At 42.3% G+C, this 12,294-nt stretch overlaps 1 protein-coding gene across 1 annotated transcript in view; it reads right to left on the reverse strand.

Moving 5' to 3' along the window:
* Nucleotides 1-10,634, reverse strand: part of CMYA5 (cardiomyopathy associated 5) — a 97,931-nt gene extending 87,297 nt beyond the window's left edge. Inside the window, exon 1 of the mRNA XM_019640997.1 lies at nucleotides 10,347-10,634. Within this exon, the coding sequence (XP_019496542.1) occupies nucleotides 10,347-10,495 (149 nt within the window). The 5' untranslated portion in view covers nucleotides 10,496-10,634. The remainder of the gene's footprint in view (nucleotides 1-10,346) is intronic.
* Nucleotides 10,635-12,294: the final 1,660 nt, after the last annotated feature.

Raw genomic sequence — 12,294 nt, forward strand, 5'->3', positions numbered from 1 at the left:
ATTCCATTAGCCCATTTAACTACACATTTGGTTATCACACAATTTTAATTCATGTATCAACACTGCTAACTTTGAGTCAGGGAAATATTATAAGAATATCACTCCTTCCCAGAGTTATTACTGATCTGAGGCCGAGGGTTTGGAGAAGGTTGCTTTCTTCAGTTTTCTGGGTAATATCTTTAGCTCACTCCTCTGAGCAGGGTAGACTGAGCACAACTATAATGCCAGTCTGCCTTTAGTGTCCCCTCACTCTGCTTCTAGGCACCCACTTTCCCCTTTCTGGTGCCCTCTTCTCCTGGGAGAGTATCTTAGATCCTGTATTTGAAGGGATTTTTTTTCAAAAGGGACTCCAATCTAAAACACATGCTGGTACGTCTACACTATGAACCTTCTCAAAGGTGTTTGCATTTTTATGGCATTACTCTCTCTCTATTGACTTGCATTTTGCCAAATTCAAAGACCACTTCTCAGTTCTTATTCTCCATGCCCTTGTTTTGACACCTAAGAACAAGATGATTTGTTAAGAGGGTGATGATATCAGTGGTGTGCATCTGAGACAAGGCAACCTGAGATTCCATGATAAAAAGCTTTGCAGTGAAAATCAACCGCTGATTCATTCAACAATCATTTCTTAAGCACCTACTGCGTGCCAGACACTATTCTAGCTGCTGGAGATGCAGCAGAGAAAGGAAGCAAGGCCCCACGGAGCTTCATCTCTAGTGGTGGCAATAAGCAATAAACAAAAGATACCACTTCAGATAGTGATAGGTGCTATGAAGAGCAGTGTGAAATAGGGAGTAATGTGATAGTGAAAGACAGGAAGAGAGCCCCTTAGGCAGGGTGGTTGAGGAAAGCCTCTTTAAGAAAGTGACCTTTACTCTGAAACCTGAAGAGTGGATTTGGAGAAGTGCTCCAGGGAGAGAAAACAGCAAGTGCAAAGGAACAGGCTTAGCATGCTGGAGGTTCAGACAGAGGCCAGCCTGGCTGCAAGGTAGTGAGCACAGCAAGATGGTATGAGATGAGCTGAGAGAGGTAAGCAGTCTGGCAGAGCCTTGACAGCTGTAGTAAAGATGCAGAGAGGTTAAGTATTTTGCCTCAAGTCACACCGCTAGCAAGTGGCAGAGCCAGGATGATAATCAAGGTCTTTCCAATACATGAAGTGTTTTTGCACTGTAGCCTGCTTTATGCCCAAAATGGTGCCGGATGAAGAGGGGGTTTAATAAAGCCCTCCTTGGAGATCCCAAAACTCTAAAAAGAGGCAAAGACCACTGTCTCACTCTTTTCTCCTCCTTCTCTCTTGGGAAGAAAAAAAAACAAAAAATACGAGATATGAACACTTCAAAGTACACTATGCTGAATCCAATACAAATTCTGCTTTTTAAATGCAGGATCTGGATTTTATAGCTATCATGGTACATACCTATTGCACATTTATCATATGATCCCATAGAGCATGTAGAGAAGTTATTTTGGTGTTACTATGTTTGACCTTATGAAAATTAATCACGTTGGATTGCCTAATGTCTATTTTTAAACATAAGCTCCACTCTCCCTATTGCACATTAGGAAACTTAATATAGCTACGGTGCTAGTCGGGATTGGCTACTACGTTGATTTTCTGGGTCTTTTATGCTTTGCTTTTAAAATTGAAGTAAACTGAAAACAATCTTTTTGAAAAGTAAATTTACACTCAAATAAAAAAAGAAGAAAGAAATTGGCTAATAAAGAGCAAATGTGTATATACTGTGTGTGTTTGTATATAATCTCAAGATGAGCTCTAAACTAGTGTTCCAGCACTGGCTCTGCCATCAGACAAGCACACTCACTAGCTGTCTGACATTAGGTAATTACTGAAGATTGCTAAGCCTCTATTTTTTCCCCCATAAAATAGAAAACAATGTCTAGAACATACAGCTATTGTGAAAATTATTCCAAATAACAAGTGGCAGTGCTTGAAATAGACTAGCTATTGCCTGAGTATGTGTTGGTGTCCCTTCCCTTCTCCGGGTCTCTGTTCACTTATCAGAAACATAAGCGGATCAGGGAGATGATGTGGTCCCTTCTAGGATAAGTGTCATCGGCAGCCAGGCTTTCCTGCCAGGCTTGGACCACAGCACAGTGAAACCTTTTGGCTGTAGGCAAATGGAGAAGTGCTAGCAAGATGGACCTGAAGACTGACAGAAAACTCCCAGGGGAATGGGAAAGGAGGCGTCAGAGGCTGGGACTTGAAGGGTCCGTGTCCTAGGAGACCCCTACCTCAGCTCCCAGGCCCAATTCATGTCACCAATGCATTTGTTTTAACTACTCATTACTTGTGAGATTATTTGTTTCATGTCTGCCCTCTCCAGATACCAAACTCTAAATACTAGGAACTCTGTTTTGTTCACTCCACATCTTATGTTGCTTCGTAAACAGTAAGCCCTCGATAAGTATTTGTTGAATGAATGAACCTCTTTCCTTAGAGTAGATGCATTTCTGAAATTGGAGGCGCCGTGAGTTTAGCAAAGCTATTCCATGTACTGCTGTATCCGCATCCATTTTGTTTGGCCAATGGCCTGCAGGGACCTGAAACTGACACTTGCCCCATCATGCAAGCGTATGCCCTAGGTAATTGAAGAGTCACAAGCAAATGGAAGTTCCTGATATGATTTCCCTACCAGTCCTTGTGATCAACAGTTTCCTCCACCCCACCTTCCAGTACCTTCCACTTGTGTGCCCCTCAGGTAAGACCCCTGTGGAGCTTATTTTATTATGCTTAGTTTCTTTTGAATTGACCAATCCAGCCTTAGCCTGGGAACTCCAAAGCACTGCATCCATGGACCCTAATAAGAGTATGTGTCCCAGGTCCTGCCACGCTCTCTGCCAGGACTCTGCCTTGGCCTCCCCAAGGTATGCCGTGTACTGATTTCCTCCAGGGCCTGCAAGTAACAAGCTTCTCTATTTTAATTTCTCTTGTGGTCTTCTGTTGAACTGGGGCTCACCTGTATGCTCCACATAACAAGTGTTAATTTGACAAAGTCATAACAGGAGGAAATTAATTTTATTTACAAATCAACAATTTCCAGTGCCCTAGTGAAATCAGCCCTTAAGAGGAGATGGGTGGTGAATGTACACATCTGGTTAGCATGTAGCTTTTCTTTTAAAGAGAAGCATACCCAAACTAAGAAAACATAATAATGGCTCCATGAGATGGCTTTGAGCATTCAGAGTTTGGTAGAATGAACAGTAGCATCAATTAATCGTCCCACATATCTTGGACTCTATCAGATTAGGATGTGGAATTTTAGAACTGAATAAGCTCCAGTTGCCTACCAGGACTTTTCTCTGGGCAAAAAGCAAAGCCTATTCTTATCCTTCCATCTATGATCTGGCTCAAAGGTCAGTCTAGGGGAGACTTTCTGACAAGTCACAGAAGGTGGGAATCATGACCGCAGACATCCTAATTGAACAATCCCTCAGTACTTATCACTGTCCCCTCCAAGCTACTGTGTTTCCAGAGTCACTGGACATTGTTAATCCCCGGTAAATGAATGGTCAACAACCAATAAAATTCTATCTAACCTAACAAGTTCAACATTCCAACTAAGTTTGCTTCTTGCAACGGTATTCACTTGCCCATTCATTGGTGCATTTATTCATGCCATCCACTTATTCATTCCACAGATATTCTCAGTCCTGGAAATCCTGACTGATTCTGGACGAGAAAAGGAAAACTTAGAGCAGCAACTAAGCAGCACATGAGCTGGACCCAGGAACTAAAGGAATATCTAACCTCATATTGTGCCTGGAATATCTTTCTGCCCAGCTGTAGTACCACCTCTGCAAAACCTAAATCTCATTTTAAGAAGAATATATGTTTTTTTCTATTTTTTTTGTTAATATCCTTAGTGTAGTGCTTATGACATCATGTTGGAGTCAACTGCTTTCCCTCACCAGACTGGGATCTCTTTGAGAGAAGCAGTTGTGACATCCAATCACCTTTATGTCCCTGGTGCCTGGCACAGGGCCTAGCGGGTAGAACTCATTATCAGTGAAGCAGTTTGGTTGATTCCAGTGAAGCTAATGGATGTCTAGGTATTAATCAAGGCTGCACTGTCTAATATGGTAGCCACCAGTCACACATGTGGCTATTGAGCATTTGAAATGTAGCTAGTGGGGAAATTGAGATACGCTGTAAATATAAAACACACATCAAGTTTCAGACTTACCACACACACACAAAAATATCCCATTAGTAATTTTTATATTGATTACATGTTAAAATGATACTTTGGATATTGGGATAAATAAAATGTATTATTAAAATTAATTTCACTTCTTTTTTTTTACATTTTTAAATGTGACTGTTAAAAAATTTAAAATTACATATGTGGCTCACATTTTATTTCTATTGGATAATGCTGGACTAAACCAAAGATTTCTATTTCAAATACAAATCACATCTAGTCTCTTATACCTGATTCTCTAAGTTTCCTTGGTAGGAAGGGATTTGGTTATATTGTCTGAATTGAGTCAAAGCATTCATTAAGCATAGGTTCAGAACATCCAAGGAATATAAGACACGGTTTTTGCAAAATTGTATTAGTTAATATGCCTTACATTTTTAGTAGGTTTGCTGTTTTAAAGAAAAAAGTAATTCCAACTCTTGCTGTATTCCCCTACACTGAGTCAAAGTCTTACCAAGGGCATGTAATACCCATGCAGCCAACACTTAAATAGCTTTTCAATTTCTGGCTACAAGCGCCTCTCTCCTCCCTCTGTCTCTGGCATCCTGAACAGTCACCAGTCATATCTCAGCTCTTTCTACTGACCTTAAAAGAGGACTGGCTCAAATAACACACTTGTCAAAACACCTAGGTAAGCACAGCAGTGGGGGACATATAAATAGATAGATGGAAACAGAGTGCTCTGTACTGATAAAAGAGTTTGTAAAAAGTTTGCAAACTTTTTACAATCTCCCTTCACCTTCTGAACTGTTTCCTACAATGATCAGTTAAATGTAAATGCTACTAATAATTTTCATTCTATCAGCTTAGACAGACCTGTTTTGTGCAAGCACTTGCAAAGCTGCAATTCGAGGTGATTTTTAAGTTTTGGGTACTGCTGTGGCAAAAATCCTCTGTGCTTACATAGAGAAATTAAAATTGGCCAACAGAAAAATGATCCAAAACAAAACTACTGAAAATGTTCTAAGTGATCTATGGAAAAGTTTAAAAGAATCAGGCTCCATTGGTCTACAGTCAGAAAAACAAAAAAATACTGTCTATTTACATATCTCCCTCCCTACAGAAGACCACAAGTTTGAAACATTTAGCACAGTGTTGGGCACACAGCAGGTATTCAATAAATACTAGTTGACTAAATATAGGAATGTAGTGGTGCTTACTATTTAAGGGAATACTGCAATCACCATGTTTCGTTTTTCCCTTTTTTAAGCCCTGAGTGGTATGATAGATAGAACACAGCTTCCTATTTTACTCAGAATAAAATTTGAAGTACTTACTATGCCCTACAGAGCCCTACATGATCTGCCACTCAACTACCTTAGACTCATCTCCCCGCCCCCTTATTTACTTTGCTCCATCAACCTGACCTTGCGTTCCTCAAACAAGCCACACACATTCCCGCCTCAGTGCCCTTGTGCCAGCTCTTCCCTTAGCCTAGAACACTCATTCCTTCAGTCTCTGCTCAAATGATACCCCATCACAGAGGCTTTCTTCAAACAACATAATCCTTATCCTGCTATATTTGTCCTCAGATCACTAATTGCCACCTGACGTATTACAAATTTGTCTCCAGAAACCGGAAAGTCATTTCATTCCCAGAAGGACAGGGACTTTGCTTCTTTTGTTCACTGCTGTATCTTTTGTGCCTAGAAAGTGCCTGGAACATAGGAGTTCAATAAATATTTGTTGAATGAATAAATGAACAAACATGAGATTGGGATCCAGACACCTGGATCTAGTCCTAATTCTATCACTCAGAGAAGTTGTGTGACTTAGAACAAATGTCCCCTAACATCCAGTTTCTGAACCTGTGAAAGAACTGGTTGGGAAAAGAGGTTTCTAAAGCCTCACCCACCTCTAAATTCACTGGGTTTTACACAGCCGCTTTTTAACAGACAACAGTACAGTACAAAGTTTCAGCGACTCAAAAATCTTTTTCTGATATCCACAAACTATGAGCCCTTTGGGTACTTCTTTATGATTGAAGTCCCTGCTCCAAAGACCCCTGATGAAGCCTTCGCCAATCTTTCCAGGCAGGATGGATCCCAGGACTTTCGCCCTATGTTGACATGCTTCATAAAGACATTTCTTCCTCAAACCTCTTAACAGTTAACGACATAATTATGTTTTCCTGTTTCTCCATCTAGAATGTGAACACCTTGAGGACAGTAATGGATTCTGAGTAATTTTTGTATCCCCAGCACCTTGCATACATAGTCCATGGCAATTGGTAGGCAACCCATGAAGGTTCAGTGAATGAAAAAATATAGGGGAAGCCAAAGTGGAATGGGGTCATTACTCATACTGAGAACTGAAACCATCTCTCTCCCTTGACTGATGAATGGTGGGCAGGAGGTAAAGCTTTGCTGCCAATGATTTATCTGAAGGGATGTAAGAAACTAAAACTTACTGGGAATCTATTAAAAGCCAAACACGCTTACACACATTCACAGTGTTCATTTAATCCTGTGACAGCCTCATGAGTTAGGAATTATTACTACCATTTTACAGATGAGAAAACTGGGGCACAGAACGGATAGGGAGTTTGCCCATGATACAATGACTGGCTAATAAGATTCACACTCAGGGCTCTGTATACCATGTACCATATTCATATCACTGAATGACACGTCAGAAGGGTAGTTCTCTGATCCAATGTAAGTACTGGCATGGGTAATAGTGAGCTTTCCTGCACTAAAAAAGCATTTTTACAATCAAAGAGGCTTTTTTCCCTTTGATTCAGAAGGGTGGCTATAGATAATTCTAGTATATATTATTCCTGAAAGGGTACAAAAGATTTACAATCAGAATACACTTTGTGCCTTTTGAATTTTTAAACATAAATTTTATATTTTTTGATAATAAAATGCATTACCTGTTCATTATAGGAAAACTGAAAAATGCAGATACATACAGAGAAAAAATTTTAGTCTATTATCCCATCACTCAGAGACAACCACTATTAACCTTTCTTAACCTTATTATGTTATTTATTATATTAACCTTTATTACCCCTTGAAGCTTTTTCCAATACATATTTTATTTTATAGTGAGATCATCCTAATTTATACAATAGATTTTTTTCAAATGCAATATATGCCTTTTCCATAGTTAGAAATCTTCATCAATAGCATTTTAATAATGGCTTAACAATATCACATCAATGAGATGCAATAATTAATCCTGTGACTATTACTTAGTCTGTTTCTATTTATTTACTTTTATGAGTCAGTCTCTCAATTTTTGAAAAAAACAATCAGTTTGTAATTCAACTTCTGAGAATGGTTCTGACCTCTGAGAAAATGCAGGGACAACTTTTCCATTCAAAAGGGGGAAAACTCCCACTAGTATTGAAAGAGATGAAGTCTTTCCTTTTCCTGTCATAACCTTTCAATGTAAAAACTAGTTGGAGTCATTCAAGTTTCACTTACAGTAAAGAAGGGAGGCAGCAAAAGTCTATCAGTGGCTTGAAGTCCACAGACCCAGGCCCACATCATGGCTCTTACATTTACTCGCCTTATACTCTCAGTAAATTATATAACAAAGCCTCAGTTCCCTCATCTGTAACTGGACAGTCACTTCATAGTACAATATTACTGATAGGGTTTAAAATGAGAAAACATTTGTACACATTTAGCACCAAGACTCGCACAGAGTGAGAGGCCCCTCTTTTAATTATAAAACTTTAGTGGAAGAGCCGAGAGGACATCATTCTTACCTCCCATTAATTAAGAATAGTCTAAGTTCTCACCTCTAGTCTCAGAAGTAAAAAGAACTTCAGGCTGTCTTTATAAACTCGCGCACAACAAAATGGTTTGATTTCTGACTGAGGGAGGAGAAATTCAAAGACTCCCAGTTGGCCTTGAGGTTCCTCCCCCCTTTCTCCCTATCTCTATAGCAACAGCTACCATCTCCTCCCCCTGGCCTCCACTAGACATCTCCTTCCGTTGTCTCTGATACCACCTCTCTGATCTGAGCCCTCCCTAAACCCAACTTTCCAATCTGCCCGTCAGTCTAATTTTTCAATAACACCGCTCTGTTCTTCTAAGTCCTGTTCAGTTTACTGATTTCTTGTTACCGATGTCATCCAATCCAAATTTTTACAACTTGTGAGGGTTTTCAAGGCCTCCACCACCGCCTATCTATTCCCTGTTTCATTCCATTCTGTTCATTCTGGTCTTGCCCTGGTGTCCACCTCACCATCTGTAGTCAGAGCAGGCTCATGTTTACGGCAGATAAATCATATATTGACCTGAAGATCTTCATCTTTGTCAAAGGGCAATGCAACTCCAAAGTAGTGCTTTGAATCGCGGTCAGCTGTTCACAGTTTAAGAGTAAATGAGTTTTCAGATTCTCTAAGGGGTCCATTTTGGCTGAGCCAAAATTGGGCCAAGGATATGAGGATCTCAGGCACCATTAAGGGGAAAAGTTTATGAAGTCTGGGACTGACAAATTGCCCCTTCTCAATACCGCCCAGGAATCACAGGTCCCTACTCCTTGTTCTCCTCCCATAGGTGCCTTCTCCTCTGCTTTTCCTTTCTGCATCTCCTGCCCATTCTGTAAGGCCAGGCCATGCCCACTTCTTCCCCAGGCAGTCACAAATCTACACATTCTCTTCTGACCTTCCACAGTACTCAGGGTATGTCCTCCCACCCCTCTCACTTATTTAGTACATAGTCTCATACTCCACATATTGTTATCTAACTTTTTCATCCAGTCCTTGAGGACAGAGACTGTGACTGTTTGCCACTTGGTAACTGCTTGGTAAATACAGGGGGTGCCAAAAAAATATATACACATTTTTAAAAAGGAAAAAAATGATTAAAATTATAATACTCAATATATACCGATAACAAAAGATGAACACAAGTCACATTTGACTTCTGCAATTACAAGAGGTGCTCAAAGTGGTTACCATCAGCATCAGACACTTCTGATTACGGTAAACTACTGCTTGAGCAAGGCTGACCAAAGCGTCCCCTTGTATACATTTATTTGGCACATTTTTTTGGCAACCCAGTATGTGATAGATATTCCAGACTTCTTATCTGACTGACCAGTCATCCTAATCACTGCCACTTACGGCCTGTTTCAACTTCAGCTCTGCTGGCTTTGGTCTGGCAGCACTTTTCACTTTGGATAAGATGGGCATTCTGAAATGCTGCACACCCCTCTGTCACCTACAAAACCTTTCTACTGATATTAATAGACGTAGAAAGGGATATCAGTAACCAACGAAACAACAACAAAAACGTATACTAAAAAAAAAACCCTAAAAACAAACAAATAACAGCAAAACCAAACCAATACTCAATGAGAACAAGTGAAAGTAGAAAGAAATCCAAACAGAGAGGAGAAGATGCCTCTTATTCTCATGTTAGGGTCTCCACGAGGAAAGGAAGGGTGGGAGATGCAAGTGGAGGGAGACCCAGGTTTTATACAGTCTTACCTAACTGCATGCACATTCATTGAAATGGTGCTATTTGGGACCACGAAAAAAAGCAGCAGGCTGTTTAGAGCAGGGTTTACTGGAACGCATGCTCCTTTTCTCCAAAGAATGTATGGGCCTTTGCACCAAAATGAAGTCCCCTTATAGCAACCTAGCCCAATGCTAGCCATTCAAAAGACCTCCTCCAGCATCTGAAGGTTCCAGAGCAGCCTCCGTCGCCATCCCCCCGCCCCCCGCCCCAGCCCCGCCTGCCCCTTCTCCTTTAGCTAAGGTTTTTAATATTGTTCCGATGCCTTGGGCCCAACGCCAGCGTTTCAGCACATCTCTGCAGTTAGGCAAGACTCTAGGTCAATTCCCAGGAATAAACAAAAGCAAGTCACTAGGACACTAGGCGCTGGGCTGGGCGGGAGGACGTAGTGGAGGAAGCGGGAGGGGGATGAACTCTGCGGCTGCAGGTGGGCCTGTCACTCTAGCTGCCTCGAGGCACCTTCACCAAGTTCTCACCAGGGCAGCGTCCCCAGAGAGAAAGTGCTTAGCTCGAGGGAAAGTGGTTAAAGAGAAGAGAAAAACGAAGGCTGCGGCGCTGCCCCGAGAAGCACCTGCCCTCCACGACCGCATTTCCAGGCCCCAGGCGGTGCGCTCGGGCTGCGGGCCTCGGGGGCACAGGGTACCTGGCGTCCGGCTCCTCCTCCGACTCCGTGGCTGTCTCATCTTCCTCGCCCTCAGACTCCTCCTCCGTCTCCAGCTCTTGGGTCGCCTCCTCGTCCCCGTCGGAGCCGAGAGAGCTCTCGGCGGCGTAGGTGCTGTCGCTGCTCGCCATCGCGTCTTTCCGGGGCCGGAGCTGAGCCGGAGCCGCCCGCGCCGCGCCTGGTGTTCTCCCTCTGACTGCGCCTTTGGCCTCGGCAGGGCGGCTCGGGTTCCCGGCCCGGGGGGCGGGCGAGCCCCGCGACTTTAAATAGAAGGCGTCAAAAAGTTTCGCCACCGAGTTTCTGGGGCCCGGGCTTAGCTTCTCCTCTTCCCTGCGCGTGTGCCGAGCCATCCCCGCCCCACTTTAGGCAGATCTCTGTCGGGCCCTTGGGGCAACTGGAGATCACTCACCACTACAAGGGGCGCAGGCTCCGTCCGGCTGCACCGGGGAGTTGAAAAGAAGAAAGACACCCAGCCCGGCCTCTCTGTCTCCTCTAGAATGGGTTTGGTAGGCTGTTTCCAGCCAACCTACTTGACGGACCCTTTATCCCAATCAAATTACTCCTAACTGAGCACAGCATTTCCTAGTTCAGGCACTCAGCTAAGGATCGCACTTGCATTATCCACCCTCAACTCTGCCGTGGTAGGTTTAACTGCAATGCTGGTTTTATAGATGAGAAGACTGAGGCTCAAAAGAGCTTGAGTATCTCGTTTGCTGAAGGTCTGGTGGCTAGAAAAGTGACCCAATGGGAAACAAAGCTTTGGTCTGCCGTTTCGTTTTGAAAGCCCAGTTTTGAACCACTGTTGAGCATTGGCTTCCTTCAACGTTTGCAAATCAATAAATTGTGTATTCGTCAGTGGCTCCTAGATTGTTACAGTCAGGAAATGTTTATATCCACCAATCTTAAAATCTGAAGAGGAATAATTTTTCCCCACATTGGCCAAAGGCTAAATTTTATCTGAAGCTCAACCCAAAGAGCCCCAGGCCTTTGGTTGGGTCATGTCATGTCCATGCTTAAAGCCCCTCAATGGCTTCCCTCTGCTCAAGGACTAAAGCCTAACCTCATAACGCTAAAGACTGAGTAACAGCCCACATCTTATCTGCCTGGTCTTTTCTAAAGAAGTCAAGTGTTCTCAACATTTATCGTCACACCGCTGTACCTTTATTTACACAGTTCCTCCTGCCTGAAAGGCTTCTCCCACCTTTATCTACAGGGTTACTCAACATTCAGGACCATCACTTTTCTTTGAAATCCAGCTTAAACTCAATACCCCTCTTGCAGGTTCCTACATTAGCCTATATTCAAATTATGTTTGTGTCTCCTTCTCTTAGATTTTGTAAGTTTTTACTCATTTCTGTCCCACCATTCCCATTTCTTACAAGCCTGGAAACTACGGCGTTTCCCTGAAAATAAGATGGGGTCTTACATTAACTTTTGCTCCAACAATCTACATTTATTCATTTATTCATGTACAAAAATCTACCCTTATTCAATCAGTCATGTCTGGCTGACGATCCTAACTGGGGCTTATGTTTGGGGTAGGGCTTCTATTACGAGCATCCTAAAAAATGATGCTCGGGCTTGTTTTCTGGTTAGGTCTTATTTTCGGGGAAACACAGTAGCAAAGTACTTAGCACACAGTAGGTGCTTAATCAATGTTCCATGAACTAACAGGACCAGAGCTGTTAACAGATAGAGATACCTTTACAATGCATAAAACTATTCTTTTCATGAGGATGATTTTATGGCTAACATTTATTTTTAATTACAGCAAATTCTACTCACAGAGTCGTTAAGTACAATGCATATGATGAATGTAAGTTAGGTGGTATTCATGTTACACTAGCTTGTATGCATGCATTAGGTCCATGGGCAAAGAACTGCAGATAGCGCAGATACAGTACAGAAGCATCAGCTCGTGTGCATGAAA

Source organism: Hipposideros armiger, unplaced genomic scaffold (assembly GCF_001890085.2).
Source record: "Hipposideros armiger isolate ML-2016 unplaced genomic scaffold, ASM189008v1 scaffold_55, whole genome shotgun sequence".
Taxonomy (NCBI): Eukaryota; Metazoa; Chordata; class Mammalia; order Chiroptera; family Hipposideridae; genus Hipposideros; species Hipposideros armiger.